Here is a 21,301-nt window from a genome sequence, read left to right as displayed (position 1 = left end):
CTCCAGAAGATATCTCCGCTTAGTGAGGAAGTTCCTATCATTCCAACATTTTTCTAGCCACTCCTGGGATTTTAAATCACTTATCAAGCTATATAATCTGTTATCAATGGAAAAGGACCAGATACTCATAAATACTTTGGAGTATTTATGATCAGATGTTGGCTGATCTCTAGGCAATAAAATTCTCCAAGTCCAAGTTGGAAGAGAATTTCAGCATGTAGGCATGAAAAAGAAACCACGATTTATGTATGTGGAACATTCAGATCTTCAAGTCTCTTCAGAGATCCGTAAGATGAAAAAATTTTCATAATATTAAGACGCTTTAATGTCTAATATAGTAAATATGCACAAATAAAACCATATAAATAAAAAATGTGAATTAGGGGGTGGTTCAGTAATTTTATAAATTTTATAAATACCTCTCCTGAGGTGAGAACCATCATTTTAGTTTAGAACCCCACAGAGAGAGCATAACTGGATTTGTGCACATGTTTCACCAATACTAGGGGACAAATGGGTCTTACCCATTGGTGTACAGAGAGTTCTGTGCATGTCTATTGACTTCCTGATCCAGAAATGACATTTTATATCAGGCTTCTAAATTACTCTGTGAATCGATAACAGAACTTGGAGTCAGGAAGGCTGAATTGGAATTATGCCTCAGACTTGCTAGCTGTATAAATCTGGTCAAGTTACTTAATCTCTAGATGTCTCAATTTTCCCATCTGATAAATGGTGATCTATATTTATATCTCTTAATATTTCCATATATATATATATATATTTCCATTATGTGGATCAAATGTTATAAGATATCAAGTGCCTGTAAACTTTAAAGCACTATATACATACTCTTTATATGTTTGCTATACTTAACTGACTGATGAATAACAAATAAATGAAACCTGATGTTTGACATGTTATAATGGATTTTGTTTTGGAAAGATATAGATTATATTCTCAATATAGAACACTAGCTTCGTGTTAAAACTCAGTCTGTTTTCCTTATCTGTATAACACCTGCTATGTAGGACTATCGGAGAATCACATGAAAGGAAGAATGTAAGGTACTTTGTGTGCATTTAAATACTGTGTATATGTGAATTGTTATTTTTATAGTTGAATATGTAATACAATAATGCTAGCATTTATAGAGGGCTTTGATATTTGTAAAGCACTTTACCTATAATATCTTATTTGATCCATACTACAACTTTGGGAGGCAGTACTATTATCACCCCCATTTTATCTGAGGCTTAGAAGGGTTAGGTGAGTTGTCCAGGGTCACACAACTAAAGTATGAGGCAGAATTTGAACTCTTTTGCCTAGGATCATGCAGTTGGTATCAAGAGGCATTTAAAACTAGGTCTTCTGGACTCCAAGTAGAGTACTCTAAATCTATCTATTACGTAGCAAAAGGAAGATGAGAAGTTTCTTATAGATTTATGTTATCAGCTAGAAGGGACTTTAGAGATTATTTTAGTTCATCCCATTCACTTTATAATTGAGGAAATTTAGTCTTGCAGAAGTGGAATAGCTTGCCTAGATCATAGAGAGACCCATTTCATGCTTGTCTTTGGGTTTTGTGCTTAATACAGTGCATAACACAGACTAAGTATTTGGCAAATATTTGTTGAATTTGATGATGGAATTGAGAGAACTTTAATTTCACCAAGCTTGAATCTGGTCTTTTAATGCAGAAAAACCCAGGCTTTTCAAAAAAGCAGGTTTCACTGCCAAAGATGATAACACAACCCTGAGACGTGTCAATTCTAAAACGAATAATGCTTCAGCACAGCTAACAATCAACCAGCTTTTCCCTTTGTTAGCATGGGCCTGTGCTTTTGGTAGCCCATTTATGTGAACCATTTGGTTTTGCTTAAGATTGTTCCAGTTTTATAGGAAGTTTCATTGACTTGAATCTCATGCAATTTTAAAATAAAATTAAAAAAAGAAACACATTCACAGGAATGTAAATATTTTAACATGCCTAAAGCTAGTCAAAATACTTTGACAATCCAAAAGAAAATATGTATAGAGCACAGACTATGCATGATTGGCTACAATTGCTATTTATATTTTTGTTCACTTTTTCTTTTAAGACCACACAAGAGAAATAACTTTTTTTAAAAAATGTAGACTAAATCAGATTTTCCAAGCATAGTATGGGGAAAGAACACCAGATTGGAACAACAGAGCTGCCATTTGGTATGTTATGAAATTGAGAGTTAACTCCTTTGGGTTGTATTTTCATGAGTAGAAGGAAAAGATTGGATTAAATCAATAGCTATAGCTCACATTTATATAGGTTTGAAAAGTGTATTGTATTTGTTATTTTTTAGAAGAGGGCATAGTCTCAGAGAAATTGAGTTGTCTTGGTCATACAGATATATAAATGTTTAAGGTAGGATTCAAACTCAGGTCTTTGAGAATCTGAGTCCAATGCTTTTAGTAGACAAGGCTACCTTTATTAATGTCCCTCTTCAGATGAGTGATGTTCAAACTTATTTTTTTCTCCAATAAAGATTTTATTTTTTCAAATATATGTAAAATAGTTTTCAACATTCATTTTTGTGAGATTTTGTGTTCCAATTTTTTTCTCCTTTTTTCCCTTACATAAGTTATACATGTATAATCCTTTTAAACATTTTTCCATATTTGTCATATTGTTCAAGAAAAAAATTAGACCAAAAAGGGAAAAAAAATAAGAAAAATCAAACAAGCAACCAAAAAACCCTGTGAACATAGCATGATTCACTCTACATTCAGTCTCCATAGTTCTCTTTCCGTTCAATCTTTCCTCCTTACTTAATAATATTTAATTTTTTCCCAATTACATGTAATTGGGATTGTTTTCAATATTTATTTTTGATTTTTGATTTCCATTTTTTCTCCTTCCCTTCCCAAGATGGCAGGCAATCTGCTAGGATTATACATGTAAAATCACATTGAATATATTTCCATATTAGTCATGTTGTAAAAGAAGAATCAGAAGAAAGTGGAAAAACCATGAGAAAGGGGGAAAAACACCAAAAAAGTGAAAATAATATGCTGTGATATGCATTCAGACTCCGTAGTTTTTTATCTGATAATGGATAGCATTTTCCTTTGTGAGCCCTTTGTACTTGTCTCGGATCATTATATTACTGAGTTTCTACAAGTTTCTCAAAGTTGAAAAGCATATCGTTGTTATTGTGTACAATGGTTCTGATCACTTCAACATCAGTTCATATACATCTTTCCAGGTTTTTCTGAAATCTGTTCATCATTTCTTATAGAAAAATAATATTTCACTATATTTACATACCATGATTTGTTTAGCCATTACCCAATTGATTTCAGTTCTTTGTTCAAACTTTTTTGTCTACATACCTTATTAGCAAAAAATTGAGTGTATATACCACTATTAATTATAAGTTATATATACATAGAGCTATTATGTCAATAATTATGTGTACTGCAGCACTTACACAAAGCATAAGAAGAACATAAAAAAAATTATTACCACCAAGGAGCCAATGTCCTAGTCTATAGAGAAGTAGTGGTGAAAAACAGTGCTGCACAACTCTGCTGCCTTGCTCCTCGGGAACAGCATGGTACCATACCACCACTATTATTATAGACACATTATTTGGATAATATTTTCCTGACTTACCAGACTTATGAAAGAATGGTTACAATTATCTTGAAATTCTGCAAATTCCCAATCATCATTGCCTTATTGGAATCTTCTGATGTGCATAAGCTCTATAGAAATAAGGATCCAAGCACATGTATCCTACTGGAAATCATTCATGCATCTTTTAGCCTACTTTATTTCAAAAAATACCTCTGGGACAACCAGTTAGCAAATTCATTAATATTTTCAAAGAATGCAAAAACAACCCAATGGTTGGGAAGAAGCAAAATCACACTTCATTAAAATGCCCTTGCAAAAAAAAAAATGCTGCCTGAAGTTATTTCAATATCATTCTCTCCAAAAAATTTAGAAACTAAAAAAAATTAAGAGTATTTTCCCCTTTACCCCTTCCCAAATAGAAAGCAAATAGCCAGGGATTTGAATAAAAACACATCTGAGTATAATAAATCATGTGTCAGTAGAATGAATTCAAAACAAATTTGTTTGACACGAGCATGGGAATATAAATTGTATAGCTAATTACAGAATATTTAAGATATGACCCATTGTTTCCAATTTAACTTGTGACCTCACAAATGTAAATATATTAATATAAATATACTAATGTAAATATTTCTTTGGAATATGCTTCTCACATAATAAAATTTATTCACATGTTGTATGCTGGTTTTCAAGAGGCCATTTATTGGGATCATATCTAAAGGTTCATTGTCAGATTCCTAAATCTTAAATTTCATTACAAAAGGGAAGGACCCCAAAATTTTCTTTAGAGAAAGACTTGGAAATCCAGGATATTGGGCTGAAATGTATTATTTCAGAAGCTTAGGGACTTCTGCCTACCTACTATGAACTGTTCCTTTGGCTCTGAAACCAGCTCATCTACTGTGCAGAAGAGGAGCCAATTGTTCTGTATCATTTCCTGTAAATAACTTCCCTGGGCTATGCCCAGGAACCAAAAAAAAAAAAAGGGGGGGGGAACAAAAGCAAATAAGAATGTTCAGGAAACAAGAAAAGCAAAATAAGAATGAACAACAATTCCTTGCAGAGTAAAAGAACCTTCACTAGGAACACAGGACTCTGGCATGATTATCTAGTTAAGAATGGACTTGATCTCCCCCTCCCCCCCCTCAATCTTTTGACCATTTCTCAATGACTGTTCTTCTGATAGATGTCCTGACTTTTAGCTTAATTTTATATTTGAAGGAGAAAAAAAGCAAATCTAAAAATTCTTTCTGTATTAAATATGCTTCTACCAATTTTGATCTCCCCTTCCCCCCTTCTCTATTTCTCCCCTTTCTCTCTTCTCCCGCTTTCTCTCTCTCTCTCCTTTTCCATGGAATTAAAATATTGCACTGGGAATATGGTGAATGATTGCCACTTATCACTGTCACCTTGAACTTTGCTTCTCTGAGACTCAGTTCCTTTACTGATAAAATGATTGCTCCAGGGGTTCTTAACATTTTTTGCCTGCTAAAACTTAGGGACACCTCAGAATAATATTTTAAATGTATAAAATAAAATACATAGGATTACAAAGGATACTATGTGGAAATACAATTTTCAAAAAAATTTTTAAAGAAAGTCTATGGACCTCAGATTAAGAACTCCTGGAAGCAATGATCATCTGAGTCTCAAAGTATAGTCCAGAGAATCCTAGGAGTCTCTGAAACCCTTTCAAAAGATCTGCAAATTCAAAATTAGTTTTTAATTTTAGTATAGCAAATATCTATAGTCATAATCCACATAAAAACTCTTTGGAGAAATCGTCAATTTTTAATAGCATAAAGATACTAAGAATAAAAATTTGAGAACCACTGATCTATTCTATTCCTAAGGTATTATATTTGTAAATCAAATAATCAAAAAGTATTCCTGGCATCCTTTTGTTTAGTTGTTTCAGTTAGATCTGATTCTTTGAGACCCTATTTGGGGTTTTCTTGGCAATGCTGGAGTGGTTTGCCATTTCTTTCTCCAGCTCATTTTCTAGATAAGGAAACTGAGGCAACAGGGCTAAGCAACTTGCCTAGCATTACAAAACTAGAATTTGAGATTGTATTTAAATTCATGAAGATGATTCTAAGCCCAATATTCTATCCATCACACCACTTAGCTGCCCTCAACAAATGTCTACTGCATCATAGGTCCTGTGACACAAAGGGAGGTAACCTGAAAGAAATCTCAGCTCTGCACAGAAATATAGAGACTAAAGCTATTTTACAGGGCCCCCATACAAGAAAATGATTTAATGCACAATTCAGAAGTCACATTCCAAATTCCTCCATCTGGCATTCAAAACTTCTCAATCCTGTCTCAATCTATTTTTCCAGTCTTATTTTCTGCTTCTTCCCTTCACACAGTCTATGTCCTGGAAAATTTGGATCCCAAGCTGTATTCCAAACATGGGCAGTGGATTTCTGTTTCTGTTTGTGTCTCTGTTCAGGTTATTGTTCCTGTTTGGAATATCCTCATCATCCTGGGCCCAGCTAACCCATTCCTATTTAGCCTTCAAAGACTGATTCAAATTCTTTCTATTTAAGTGCTCTGGATTCTTTCAGCAAGAACCAATTATTTACCATTTTAGTTTTACTAATTTATTATTTACTAGCCATGTAACCTGGGAAAGTGACTTTCTGTCTGCCTCAGTTTCTTCATCTGTAAAAGAGTTAATAGCATCCATATCCCACGGTTGTTTTAAAGATCAGATGAAACAATATTAGTAAAGTATTTTGCAAAGCTTAAAATATTATATAAATGCTAGCTTTATAAATTTATTAGTAATAATATAAGTATTATGATTATACATAATTAAATTATTATATATTAATTATCTACATATAATTAATAGCTAATAATAAAGAATTAGTTTATTTTAAAAAACACTATGGTCCACAAAAGACACTGAATAAGAAGATTGATCTGTTAAAGAGAGTTGCCCAATAGTCAGTAAATGTCAGGGGTAGCCCTGAGCACAAATTTTCTGATGCCAAGGCTATCTATCTTGCCCTTATTCCACAGTATTTCTCTTCTTAAGCAAATGACTAATAAATGGTTAAATTTATGGATGAATAATGACCAGGAAAGTAAAAAAAAAAGGTGTACTAAGGACAAGTTAGAAACCTCAATGAGACTTTGTTTTTATTACTATAAAATATATATATTCTGTGGTAAGAAGAAGGGAATATTGATCTTTTCTATCATCATCAAAAACATTTCACAAGTATATGGCAAGCTACTGGCAAATGTTTATTGTGATACTTATTATTTGTAAAAAACAAGAAAGAAGAAGGTCCAGTAAAGTCAAGGAAGTTTAAATTCTGTCTCCCTAATTATTTCACTTGGATTTTAGTTTGAACCAACAATGAATGACTTCATCACTATACGAATGGAAAATTAAAAATGGCAGTCCATGCTTGATTCATACCAGTTGCAAATGGGAGCACTGGGGGATCTCGATCTGGAATACCAAAAGAGAAATTAAGAATAATCCAAGTATCTTTTTGGGCTCCATATTTGAATGCTGTCCTCGGTTACTGAGTGTAAGCCCAACACATGGATTTGCTATGTGAGGGACTGGGGTAGAATTGGAGTCTAGGAGTAACAAGTTTTGACTCTGGGCTTCTTTTTTGGCATGTAGCTTTCCCAGCGTGAGCACTGGTATAAGCGGCAAGCCAAAATCTGTCCCTTGAGTGTACAGCTTCTGATAAAGTGGAAGCCAATGCATAAAATCATCCAACTCCACTTCACGAAAGTGTCATACCATATAACGTTTCTGAATTGGAGGTTTGCTGTTCAAGTGCCAGTGTTATAAAAACATTCTCTGACTATAAAATGGAAAGGAAAGGAAAATGGGGCATGGACTAGGGAGGCAGCCTTGCTCATGAGAACTCTGAATGCTGTTCACCCTTGGAAGAAAATCCTTTCTGTTTTTCTCCTACTCGAAAATGTTAATTCGTTCTTATGAAATGATTATTTACTTTGATCCAACAAATGTTCATTAAGTGATTATTCTTCACAGGGTACTTGTAGAAAAAAACAAGAGCGTAAGAAAGTGTCCCTTTATAAAACTCTTTTTATAAAGTTTTAATTTTTTTATTAAAAGTTATTCTGATTTTATAAAAGTTAAAATATTTGCTGGAGTAGCTAGATAGTGCAGCACATAGAGTGCTGGGTCTGGAGTCAGACTCATTTTGGTAGGTTTAAATCTGGTCTCAGATATTTACTGTGTCATTCTGGCCAAGTAGCTTAACCCCTTTTCCCTTAGTTTCCACATCATCTGTAAGATGAACTGGAACAGTGAATGACAAACTAATACAATCTCTTTGCCAAGAAAACCCCAAATGGGGTCACAAAGAATGGGACATGACTGAAAAAAATGACTGAACAAAAATATATTTACTGTAATTTTTCAGGTAATTATCAGATTGGAAAAAAATAAAAGGGAAAGCAATGACCGTGTGTATTTTAGTCTCATCATTTTTGATGAAATTTTCTGACCTTATAACAAATAAATTAGACATTTCGCTTATCACAAGAGAAAAGAGCAAGAAGTGATAGAATGTAGAGGAAGGCTTGTTCACATAAGAAAAAAACTAGCAACTCGACCTATCTCAAAATGGCATGGGTGAAATTAGTTCTGTAACAGCGTTAATGAAAAATAAAGGTCACTCTGCATAATGATGTTCCTTTAATGAAAGAGGATTGCCCGAGATTACAGCAGCAGGCCTCCCCCTCACTTGCATATTTAAAAATATTCAATATTTTAGATCTTTTCTGATTAAAAAGGAGGGAAGGCACAGAAGTGATTTTCAAATAAAATAAAGAGACCTCAGAGGCTACCATTTTAGTCTTATCTATACCTATCCAAAAATCCCCTTTATAATATATTGTGTGTAAGGATGCATAGATTTTTAGGGATAGAAGAGGGATTCAAACTCTTTTAAACTCCCTTTGCAGTGTTCCTTTCATTACATACACACACATATTCTCATTCTCTCTCTCTCTCTCTTTCTCTCTCTCTCTCTCTTTCTCTCTCTCTCTCTCTTTCTCTCTCTCTCTTTTCTCTCTTCCCTCTCTTCCCCACCCCCCATTCTCCCTCCCCTCTCTGTCTCTTTCTCCCCTCCCTTTCTCTCCCCTTTCTTCTTCCTCTTCTTTCTTCTTCCCCTCCCTCTTTCTTTCCCCTCCCCATTATATTTTTTTCCAGACTTCTATGTAGATAGTCTTTTGAAAAGAACCTGGAACAGCCTTACAAATTTCACTTTATAATAAAATGTACTATTCAAAGTCAGGGTTTAACTTGAAATATTTCAGTGCCTTTTCAAAGAAATAGGAAAAACATGTTAGTTTTCTGGCAATTAGGGAAAAGAGAGTCAAGTATATGACTTAGGATCACATATGGAAGATCACACACTCTACAGATTTTTCCCCTTGTTCTGTGAAATGCATTAAGCACTGATCAGTTTGACTGTATGATGGAAAATTTGCATTTCTAAATAGAAATGAATCTTTGGCTCTTCTAGCCATCGATACAACAATGGCAAAACTCAGCAAAAAATCTTTCTTTCAAAATCTTTGAATGACATTTTGAGTTTTTGGCCAGAGATCTGATATCATGTAGTCTTAACTCTATACTGTAAACTATTATGTTGTTAGGCTGTTTAATTCATAAGAAGAAAAGGCAATAACTTCTTGACATTCTGTGGGTTACATTGGTACCTTGTGATATCAAGAGCTTAGAGCAAGAGTTCTTAAGTGGTTTTTTTTTTTTTTTTGGTTGTTGTTGTTGTTTTTTGTATCATGGAACCTTTGGTTTCTCTGGTAGAGTCTACAGACTACTCAGAATCATATTTGTTGCCTGTATCTGTAACTAGAGAAAAGACTAAAGTTTTATAGAAGTTAGTGAAAATAAAAATGTATTTTCCCCCACTCACATGTATAACCTCTTCCCCAGTCTACTGATGGACCTCCTGGGTAATTATGGCCTCTTGGCTAAGAATGCTTGGATTAGAAGAAAACCTTTAGCACAACGGGGAGATCACCTAAGGAGGGTTTAATCAAGAAATGGATTGAGACCAATATTGCTGGAGAAAGTACCCACAGTAATGAATTCCACATTTGACTAAGTACTGAATTTAGATAAAGCTAGTCTAAATTTAATCAAAATGAACTTCCTGTATTAAGTCAAGGATCAGCATACCCTTGGCACAAAAACTGATTTTTTTTTCAGCAGGAATATATTCTTTTACAACCCACAACACTTTCCTTGTGGCAAAAATTACTTCTGGCTATGAGAATTATTGGCTTGGAACATGAATGCCTTCTTGTCTAAGAGCCAGCAACCAACATGTAGGAGCTTCACTATGGAAAGCTGAGGGAACCCCCTGCCACACTCCTTTTTGCCAAGTCATTTTTATAGCCATGAAAAGACAAAGAAAAAGAATAAGGAAAAACAAATCCTTATGATATCATGGTACTAACTTCACCATCTAGAATTTTTGCTGTAAGTACTTCCCCCAGAAAGGGCATTCCCAAGGCTATTTGTCAATGAGTAGATTGTGCATTGCTATGGCTGAAGAAATGTATCCCCTTTATCTCATGCTTATTGGAAATTTCCTTCTGGATGAGATCTGTAGGTATCACAATCTTAGAGGTTCATAGTTTAGAGCTGAAAATCACCTTAAAGGCTTTTGTATTTAATTTGCTCCTTTTACAATTGAGGAAGTGATTTACCCAGAGTCACACAGCTGGAAAGTGTTTGAGGCCAGATTTGAATGAAGATCTTCCTGTTTCTAAGCATTTATCAACCATGTGATACCCATCTACCTCCATGATCCAAGTAGAACTGTTTACCTTTCCCCTTAACTCTGCCTCTCCTATTAACGTTCATATTTTTGTCAAGGATATGACATCTTTTGAGTTTCTTGGGTTCATAACAATAGAATCATCATTTCCCTTCTCTCTCTATCCCTCTCCCATCCCTAATCAGGAGCCCAATTGTATTCATTATATCAACACAAAACCATTTACAAACAAAAACTCTCATCTGTCCTTTTCTCATTGCACTCTGTTAGGCTCCTAGCTATTCTATTGCAATAATCCTAATAGGATTCCCAATTTCTCCCTTCTTCAATCTGTACTTCTTGAGGGCTCCACTGTTACCTTTTTAACACACAAATCTGATCATATCACTGGTCCACTTCAAAAATGTTTTCGTGATTCCTAATTGCCACTGGAACAAAATAAATCTTTCCCAGTTCAGCTTTTAAAAACTTCCATAATTGAGCTTCAACTGACTTTTCTAATCCTATTTTATACTTCTCCTTATCATATGTTCTACAGTGAAGCCAAAGTGGACCCCAGGCTGTTTTTTGAATTGAACATTCTATTTCCTACCTCCATTTATTCTTACCAGATTTTTTCCCATGCCTTCAGTGCAATCACACCTCATCTTTGTCTTGTGAGATTTTTATTATCATTCACTACCTCTGTGAAACTTCCCTTAATCACCATTGCTGTGGGTGTCTGGACTTTCTCTTATCCTCAAATAAGCAGATCTAGTTCTCTGTATATGTGTTGTCTGCTCTTCTTATAATATAAGCTCCTTGGGGAAGGGATGGGGAAGAGCAGAGAGCCATTGCATTTTGGTACTATATTTTCCATGCTCTGTATATAATAGCTACTTAATAAACGTTGAACTCTCCCTAGTGATGAACCTTTCTGTGCTTTGCTAGGCTGCTCCTCAGCCCAGAGACAGTCCATCTCGGGATCGTTACTCTAAGCATTTTCCTCCTCTCAGAGTTTGTACACTGCTACCATTGACTCTGAGAACCCAAGATTATCTTCTTATCAACACAAAGCATCAGAGTAGAACTTTACTGGATAATTTTTAAATAAATATACCTAATTTATATACTAATTATAGAGTACAAATGTTGAGGGAAAACAATAATAATAAAATATGCAACAAGTTAAAAAAATCAACACTGATATACCCATATGGATATATCCATATAAATATCTATACACAGTATTATTTGTTTTTTAACCTATACATTTTATGGCTTAGAAATATATTTTAAAATTTGGAGCCCATTTGAAACCATGAAAAAGTTTTCTAGTGTGTCCTGATTACATCAACCAGCTATTTTCTTATTGTTCTGGTCTGTATTTTCTCAGTATAATTCCATTTCCCCACTGCTTAAATGGAAATCACATCCCTTGTATTTTGCTCCATTCTGCAAGACTGGCAGATATTTACTAAACCTCATATACATTATTCTCCATCACTAACTATAATTTTTTTTATCTGTGTGAGCATGCTCTCTACTGAAGCTAAATGTGACCCCTTTGGGAGCACAAGCAGGGAAGCTGGGCAATTCATTTTGGGGTTGAGAAGAACAATCTGCAGCTAATAATATCCATGAAGTCATCAGCCTCTCTCTTATGCTAATGCAGCCTGTAGGTAGCACAGAATGATGGGAAAATCTCAATCCTTCAGCCTGGTTTTTGTTGTGGTTTTTTGGAGGGGCAGGGCTTGTTTGCTGTTCCATTGTATTGTGTCTGAAGAACTAGGGGTGTTGGGTGGGGAGAAAACAAGAAGATGGAGCTGTTGATTTTCCTGGGTGGCTCTTCCCATGTCTGGAAATATTGTACCCTTAATGATTTAATCTGCCTGCAATAGCAACAACAACAAATATGCTACAACTAATAACGATCATGATAATGGCTGGCATTTAAAAAGTGTTTTAAGGTTTGGGACAGTGAAATGACTCAGAAGATAGAGCATGGGCTTGGAGTAAGGAAGTTGTAGTTGTTGTTCAGGAATGTATTATTCTTTGTGACCCTGTGGTCTATGGCACTCCAAGCTTTTCTATCCTCCACAATCTTTTTCTAGTTTGTCCAAGTTCATGTTCATTGTTTGCATAACACTATATATCCATTTCATCCTGTTATCCGCTTCTTTTTGCCTTCAATTTTTTGTTGTAATCCATGCAGTCAAAGGTTTTAGGATAGTCACTAAAGCAAAAATAGTTGGTTTTTTTTTTAACTCCTTTGCTTTCTCCACAAGACAGCTATTGTTGGCAATTTGGTCTCCAGTTCCTCTGCCTCTTTGAAAAGCAGCTTGTTTTTCAGGTAATTCTTGGTTCATATGTTGGTGAATCTAGCTTGTAGAATGTTAACCATAACATTGCTGATATGTGAAATGAGTACAATCATTTGATAATTTGAATATTACTTGGCATCATACTTCATTAAGATTGAGATATCAATTGATTTTTGTCTATTCCAGTGTTCAGTCTGGGAATCAGGAAGATGTGAGTTCCAATGTAGCCTCAGATACTAGCTATGATTCTGGGTAGGTCACTTCCCTTTACTCCAGTAGAGAAGGAAATAGTAAAACAATCCAATATTTGCCAAGAAGACCCCCAAAACAGTATGGTTCATGAGATCACAAAGAGTCAGATATGATTAAATGACTGAACAACAAATGAGGTTGAGGTACTTAGAGGTTAAGTGATTTGCCCAGCTTGTAAATATCTGTGGCAGGATTTGAACTCAGGTCTTCCTGACTACAGGTCTAACTTCTCTACTGAATTTTCAAAGATTTTATATCATACTGTCACTTGATTGTGCCTACTCAATGAGTCAGGTGCCTTCCTGAGGCTCCTTTGACCTCTAAAGGATAACTGTGGACCAGAGCTCTCTGTTGGTTACCTATGGCTATCACTATGTGAGCAATTCATCTTTCTGATCTTATGAGAAATAACAACTCAAAGAAATAAAATCATAATGGCCAAGAAACATTAATATGTTATGCCTGATTTTCTTAAAGCAATGTTTGAAAGCTTTAAGTTGCAGTAACAAAAGAGCTTTCCTTTCATTCAAATGGTTAAAATTGACAGCAGAAAATTTTAAGGAAATAAAATCAAGAGAATGCTTTTTATTATTTTAATTAATGTCAAATTAGGAGACAAAATACTTAAAGACATGATTAAGCCCCAAGATGATGATTCTTAGTAATGATAAAAGCAGCAAAAATAAAAATATGTTGACACCAAATATTCTGTCATGATCTCTCCATAGAAATCTTTTTGTCAAAAAAGTGAGTTAATATTTGATGCAATTATAGAATCATAATGTTAGTTGGGAAGGTGCTTAGAGATCATTAAATTCAACAAATAGGAAAGGGTTTCTGAGAAAAAGTGAGGGAGTTGTTCAAGTTATGAGCTAGTTAATGTCATGTCCTGGATAAGGATTTTTGTTGTTAATCATATTCTTTATGGAAAAAAATTGGGAAAGAAAACAGGTTATATTTCCTTTTTCTAAGGAAAGTATGGATATTTTATTTTCCTTTACATGGGAGGGAAGAACATTCTTTGCTAGCATCTCATCCAGATTCTAATTTTGGCTAAATTGTATTAAGGATAGAATAGATCCAGGGAACTTTATACAGCTCCTTGCAAATATAATGCTGCCTCTAAACTGCTAACAAGAAAGATTTTTCAGGCTTTGATCTTCAAAATAGGAAAGAAACAAATTTATATGCTGTGCTGATAGTCCAGGAAAGACAGAAGCAGTTGTTATAGCAACCAGAGTTCTAGTGATCTGAGTCTAGTGGCCAAGTGAGGACACTTGGTCTGCTTATGACTGTTATAAACTCAGAGACTCATTGAACTTTTATACACTTATATTTGACTGTTTCCAGAAAAAAAATCTGGATTCAAATTCTACCTTAATTCAAAATAGCACAAGGATGCCACCTTCTATACAAGTCATTTCCTCTTCTATAAATAACAAGATTATATTAATTGAGCTCCCATATCTAGTCACTTTTTAAAACTTATTGGCTTTCCTCCACAGTATTTCTTGCAAAAGTTTCTTTCTCTTTACCCACACAGGGCTCTCATTACCTCTTATTGAGACAATTTCTGATAGCCTCCTAATTGTTTCCTGATTTGAAATTCTTTCATCATCAATGCATCAATCACAAGACTATTAAAATATTATTCTTAAAATACAAATATGACTTTTACTGTTTTTACTGAAAAAAATTTAATGATTCTCTCTTGCCAATAAAATAAAATTTTTAAAAATCCATTACCTAGACATTTAAAATCCTCTTAATATTGTTCTCTTGTGTCCAACTTCATGACTCTGTGAACCATTGTGCATCAATATAATTCATAGGGTTTACTTAGCAAGGAGACTGAAGTGATTTGACATTTTCTTCTCTAGTAAATTGAGGCAAGTAGAGGTAAGAGTAACCTGCTCAGGATTACAAAGCTGAGTAAATATCTAAGGCTGGATTTGAACTCGGGTTTTCCTGGCTCCAGGCCCAGAGCTCTATCAACCATATCACCTACTTGCCTCCTAATATAGTTTCCACTCCTCCCACCCAATATTACTACATATTTCTCCCCTTTATACATTTTACATTTAAATTGGCCCACTTAGGACACTGCCTGGCATACAACAGTATCTGATCAATGTGTATTGACTCTTTGATCCTTCCTGGTCCCCAGTGGCCTATTTTGGATATATTTTGGTTATGTTTCATATGTACATATACCTAACATATACATTATTTTCCTTCACACTGGAAGGAAGAATATCCTTTGATAGCATCTCCTCCGGATTGTCTCATTTTGGCTAAGTCGTATAAAGGATAGAATGGATCCAGAGAATTTTGTCTAGCTCCTTACAGTAGAGTAAATTCTCAAAATTGCTAACAAGAAGGATTATCAATGTATTATACAGTGCTCGACACATAGTAGCGCTTAATAAGTGTTTGTTGACTGACTTCACAGCTCCCAGAAGGTAGAAATTCATTTTCCACCTTCATGTTTATGTACAGCCTGTTAACCTATATCTATAATGTACAGTCTTTTCACCTTTTCCCTTTGTAATATTACCCATCATTCCTTCCAGTAAGAGTCCTTGTGCTAATTTTGACACATAGGTTTTTGATCCTCATGGTTCTTAGTGTTCTCAACCTTTTAAAATCAGCTTATAAATACCTTGTATCTCCTTAGTGACTCATGTGTTGTATCTTCCCAATAGAACTCAAATTCTTTGAAGGCAGGAATTTTCTTAGTTTATTTTTATATTCCCAAGATATAGTACAGAATCATGTCTGTGGTAAGACTAAGGGCAGATCTAGTGATTTCATTGTATGAGAAACTTCCAGCTCAGGAAAATCCCTGTGCTAGTATTATTTTGTACCTTCTCTACAACTTTTGTATCCCAATGTTGTCTATGGTACTAACAGGTTAGATGACTTTCCTGGGGTCATACAGACAGACAGAAAATCGATCTCATCTGAACAGGGAAGATTATAATACAGAAGGATAATAATAGTAGGATCAAAGGAAAGAATATCTCAAAATTCTCTGCTGTGCCAAAGTTGGCTGTTATAATTCATGTTTTTGGTTCACCTTTGGGGAAAAGGATCTAAGAAGATGTATTTCTTTGGATATGTAAAACTTGTAAAATACAAAATCACTGGGAACATCCTATTACAAAGTAGATGCTAAAACTCCTACCAGTCTGAATCAAAAAGGCACAGTATGGATTTTGAAAAACCTCCACTCTTAAGTCCTCAAGATGACCTTATTACTCTGCATCTTTCCCTCCATCTTTATTTCACTCTCCACACCCCGATCCCCCATCTTTCTTTTGCTAACTAGTTTTAAATACCCGATGCAAAGTTTTTCACAGAGGTAATAATGATCTTGATTAATCCAATCATGAATAGGTCTAATACCAATTCTCTTGGAGATAAAAAGCCATCAAAACATTCACAACAAAATCATGCAGTTTTTATAGCTGGATTCAATCAAATCAATAAACATTTATTAAGCACTTAATAAATGAAGATTCTGGACATTTACGTGGCACCATAGATGAATTCGTCTTTTTGAGTTTAAATCTGATCTCAGACCTTAGCTGTGTGATCCTGGGCAAGTCATTTTACCCTGTTTGCCTCAGTTTCCTTATGTATAAAATGAACTGGAAAAGGAAAGGACAAACCAATCCAATATCAACCCCAAAGGGGGTGATGAAAAGTCAGATGTGATTAAAAATGAATACACAGCAACAACCAATGAAAAGATAGCAGTGACCTAGTGTATAGAAGAACAGATCTAAAGTTAGGGAATCCTGAGTTCAAGTCTCTTCTCTGACATACTGGGAGTTAAAGGATGGGCTCATAACTATACAACTACTAAGAATCAAATGTAGGATTACAAGCTAAGTCTCTCCTGATTTGTGCTATACTATCCAATGACTGAGTTCTAAACTTACCTTTGTCCCTAAAAAGATCAGTGGCTTTGACTTTCCAACTCATCTTTTTGGTCACTCAACATTTCCTAAATATCTAAAAAGTCCAAAACATTGTCCTTTGGGGAAGCAAAAAAAAAATTAACATAGAATTCTTGCCTTCATGAGAGTTATGCTCTAGATAGGAAAATGGCTCTTAGACCATTAAAGATCACTCAGTCTCTAAATGCTCAGTATTTATATACTAGAGTTTGTGATTTTCAAAGCTTTTTTCACATGTCTTATATTATTTCATAGCTATATCGAGAACTAAGTATGATTATTACTTCCATTTTATAGATAGAAAAACTTATAATGATAGAAGTTAAATGGCTTGCCCAAAGTCACTCAATTAATTAACATCAGGTCTTCTTGACTTTTGGTCTAGTATTCTATCTATTGCATTATCTGGCAATCTGCCGTAATAGTGAAAACTTAATTTTTGTACATCAAAGCCCTCTAATCTTAATCTGGTTTTTATCTGCTTATGAAAAGGGTCGTATTAGAAATTAAGATTGGATTATCAGTAGACAATAAGCTGGGAAGACAATTCTGCAAGAGGGGTGAAAAGTGAAGACATTTTGAAGATAACATTAGGTTTGCATGTTGTTCAGATTGGGCCCGTGAGTGGTAAGAACAGGAAAGGAAGTGAAAGTTAAGGATGAACTAAGTAGAAGGAATGGTTATGAACAAGCAAAAGAATGGACAGAAAAGGAGGAATGTCTGAGGAATGAAGAGTAGTCTTCCAGGCAGTAATAAAGCTAGAAAGGTCAGTTGGGGCCAAATGGCTTCTGTAGTTTCAGCTTCTAATTAGTAATCACCTTGGGAGCAGGAATGGTGTTTGCTGTTCTGTTTCTATTCTTCTCATATTCATTGCACTGCCCTAACTGAAGGAATACCCATAGATGAGACTAATCCATTAGGTTTTGGTGCCTTTTGAGTAACCAATTCTTGCCTAAACACCAGCACCAAATTTAATGATCTTTTGGTAAACCCTCTTTAGAAAATCACTTTTTTAAAAATCATGTATTGGGAAATGAATCCTAGGGAATTTTAATATGATTTTAATGATTATAATATATTAAAAAATATACCTACCTGGCAAAAACAATTCTTTTTGTACTTTTGCTCTGGATTTTGGGGAAAAACATCTTTTCTTTAGCCAATCTGCTTCGAAATCACTAATGTGCTCATCAGGCCAAATGATATGTACCTTTTAATACAATAAACAAATATTTATATGCTGTTAGATATTCAGTACTTTTTTTGTAGAAGTATGAAACTCAAACAGAACTGAATCATGTCCATTTAGAAAATCACAAATTAGCATTGTGTTTGTTATATTATTTATTTTGTTAAACATTTTCCAATTATGTTTTAATCTGGTTCAACCCTTTCTGGAGTTTTGAGCTTGTTACCTCTGCTCTATCGTGACTTTAAAAATTTGGAGAACTGGGAAATTGAGCAAACATCTACAGACTTGGAAAATGAAACAAATTATTCTTTAGTATGCAAGCCAAGAATTTTAGAGTTTTGAGTCTCTTTAGTCCCAACCTTTCATTTTGTAGATGTGGGAATTGAAGCCAAGGAAAGAGTTATCTCTTGCCCAAGATCACATGATTTGTTAGTGGCAAGGGTCCAAACAAAAACTCTCTTCTCCTGATTCCCAGTTCATTGTCCTTTTTGCTACGTCACCCTGTATAGTTAAGAAACCATTATGTCTGGGATATTAAGTCTGGGATATAAAACTGTTAGGATTCTAGATAGAGTTAAGGATGTCTCTGACTGTCCATATCTATGAAAGCACAAGGTTTCAACCTTTGGATGAGATCTATTGTTAATTCATTGTGAGATCAGGGTTGGGGTAAGGGAAAGAAATGAATGATGTCTGGGAACCCATGAATGCTAGCAGCTAAATTGTTGAGTCAAGAAGAAGCCTGAGGGATGGACAGCACAGGTTGCCATTAACTTCCTCTCCTTGCCTCAGGAGTCCACTTCAACATTAGAGAAGTAGGATATGACAAAGAAAAAGTATGTGTGTGTGACTGTGCCAACCAGATTGGTAGCCAACATCATGTAAAAATTAAGTTCAAGAGTCAGGATGCTTGGATTTTAGTCCTAGCTATGGTCTTGACTATAAGTACAGCCTTACTCAGAAGCACAGAATTTTGGAGTAGAAAAGAATTAAAACAGCCATCTGGTCTAACCCACATCTGGAACAGAACAACCTCAGTATTAGTTTCCTCAAACAAAAAATGAAAATGTTGGATTAGCTCAGAGGTTCTTAGCCTGGGTTCTATTAGCTAATTGATAGATTTCAAGGGCTCTGTGAACTTGGATAGAAAAATAAATTAATCTCCTTTTCACTCACCTCTAAGTAAAATGAGCATTTCCTTCATTTATTTAAAAACATGATTCTGAGAAAAGTTCTATGGGTTTTACCATATGGTCCACGACACAAAAAATGGTCCCCACTTCCTGTTCTAACTGTTCCCTAAGATCTCTGAGTATAAAATTCAATTCTAGGACCTGTTGGTAGATCCTAACATTCTGGTTGGAGATTTCCTCACTGATATTTGGATTCAATCAAGTCAATCGAGCATCTATTATGGATCAGACACTGGGTTTTAGGGATGCAAGTATATATTTGGTTATTTAGTTTAAAGGAAAGCCCACTAATGCAACTGCTTCAAAATTCACTTTACTCATTTAAAGGCAAGATTAAAGGCTTAAAGAGAGAAATACCTTTCTTTGGTTGATCAATGTCATGTGCTTGACCCATGTGTTAACATCGAGGGCTTCGATAAGAAGTTTACGAGCTTTTGCAGAATCCAGGTAGCAACAAGGACACTGGCAGTTGTCTCTCAGCCACACGGCAGGATAGAGAGACTCTTCCCCATCGTCCCAATGGATCTGGACCAAACGTTCAGAATCTAGAGCCTCCACCTTCAGGATAGCTGAACTCATGCTGCCAGCTTTCAGCAGTCCACCTGTGATGATAGACCAGGTTTAAAAGGATGTATTTGTTCTTTTGTCCTCTAAGCAAAGTGCATGTTTGTTCTTCCCTTAGCTACCACAGTTCACATTTTGAAGAGACCTTTGTTCCTGTTAGATTACTTTTACATGCTGGTGACAGAAGTAATTGATGGAAAATAAACAAGTTATTTTGTATTGGGATTGGGAAAAAATCAATTCTTCAGTTTTTTCACTATAATTTTAGATAATCATATGTACTGAGTTTTGACACAATGAGAAATGCATTTTCATCATTACATCTGGATATTAGCTCTATAAAAATTTTGGGAAGCAAAATTCTTCATAAATGAAAAATAAAGCAAAGTTATTTGTTATTTAATAACAAATGCCTATGAAAAATAGAAAGATAGTCTTAGATCTAGGTTGAAGTCTTGCCTTTGACACGGATTGACTGTCATCCTAGTCACATTAACAGGTCAATTCCCTAAAAGAAAATGAAGGAGATGGCTTCAAACAGTAAGATCTAAATTCAAGTTTGTATATGAAATGTACTGGATATGTGAATGAGCTAGTTATTTAGCTTAATACTAAGTTATTTAACTTGTTTGCTCATTTATAAAATAAGTGAACTTGTTCCAATGCTGGGGGTCTGTGCTCCTTTTGATGATAAGATGGGGAAGAATGACAAGATGGAAGTTCATAGATAATAGATTATAAACTCAGTTAATTTACACTGAGTAAATTAACATTATATTTGGCATCTACAAAACTCTAATTTGAATTTAACCTGCATTAATTGATCAAACGTATTAAGTATCATCATATGTTAAACAATATGCCAAGTGCTGGGACATACAAAGAATGGCCAAAACATAGTCCTTTCCTTCAAGAAGCTCAGATTCCAATGGGAGAAACAACATATAAACAACTAGACAGAGACAAGACATAAATAAGTAAAAATTTTAAATATACACATACATCTATAAAATATAGGGAAAAGTTACTCTCGGGGAAAGCACTAGTGTGTATGTGTCTGTGTGAAAACAAGAGGGAGAGGGAGAGAGAAATTGGGAAGAGCAAACTAAAATAGAAGAAAATAAAAAAAAAGAAAAAAAAACCTGAATCTCAAAGGAAGCCAGAAATAAAGTAGGCAATGGAGAGAAGTGAAATCATCTTGAGCATGAAAGTCAACAAGTGCAAAGGTGCAGAATTGGGAGAGACTGTTGTGTGTGTAGAATAACATGGAGACCAGTCTAGCTGAATCTTAGAATGGGGTGGAAGGTAATAAAGACTGGAAAGGTAGTAATGGACTAAGTTGTAAAGCGATTTACATGCTAAACAGATGATTTTATATATGATCCTGGAGGTGAT

The 21,301-nt window shown here is 34.8% G+C and overlaps 1 protein-coding gene and 1 long non-coding RNA gene across 4 annotated transcripts in view; one reads left to right on the top strand and one right to left on the bottom strand.

Annotated features, from left to right (window-relative positions):
* The window catches only part of BBOX1 (gamma-butyrobetaine hydroxylase 1), a 105,429-nt gene that overhangs the window by 41,260 nt on the left and 42,868 nt on the right, over positions 1–21,301 (bottom strand). For all 3 annotated transcript variants that reach the window (XM_051964231.1, XM_051964233.1, XM_051964232.1), the window contains 2 exons: positions 19,700–19,944; positions 18,053–18,167 (listed from right to left, as the gene is read on the bottom strand). In XM_051964231.1, the coding sequence (XP_051820191.1) occupies positions 18,053–18,167; positions 19,700–19,921 (337 nt within the window). In that variant the 5' untranslated portion in view covers positions 19,922–19,944. The remainder of the gene's footprint in view (positions 1–18,052; positions 18,168–19,699; positions 19,945–21,301) is intronic.
* LOC127539845 (uncharacterized) overlaps positions 1–21,301 on the top strand; it is a 105,709-nt gene that overhangs the window by 71,190 nt on the left and 13,218 nt on the right. The gene's annotated exons all lie outside the window — the stretch shown is intronic.

This window comes from Antechinus flavipes, chromosome 6, assembly GCF_016432865.1.
Source record: "Antechinus flavipes isolate AdamAnt ecotype Samford, QLD, Australia chromosome 6, AdamAnt_v2, whole genome shotgun sequence".
NCBI lineage: Eukaryota > Metazoa > Chordata > Mammalia > Dasyuromorphia > Dasyuridae > Antechinus > Antechinus flavipes.
Note: the sequence above shows the minus strand (reverse complement) of the source record. Positions and strands in the feature narration are given on the sequence as shown.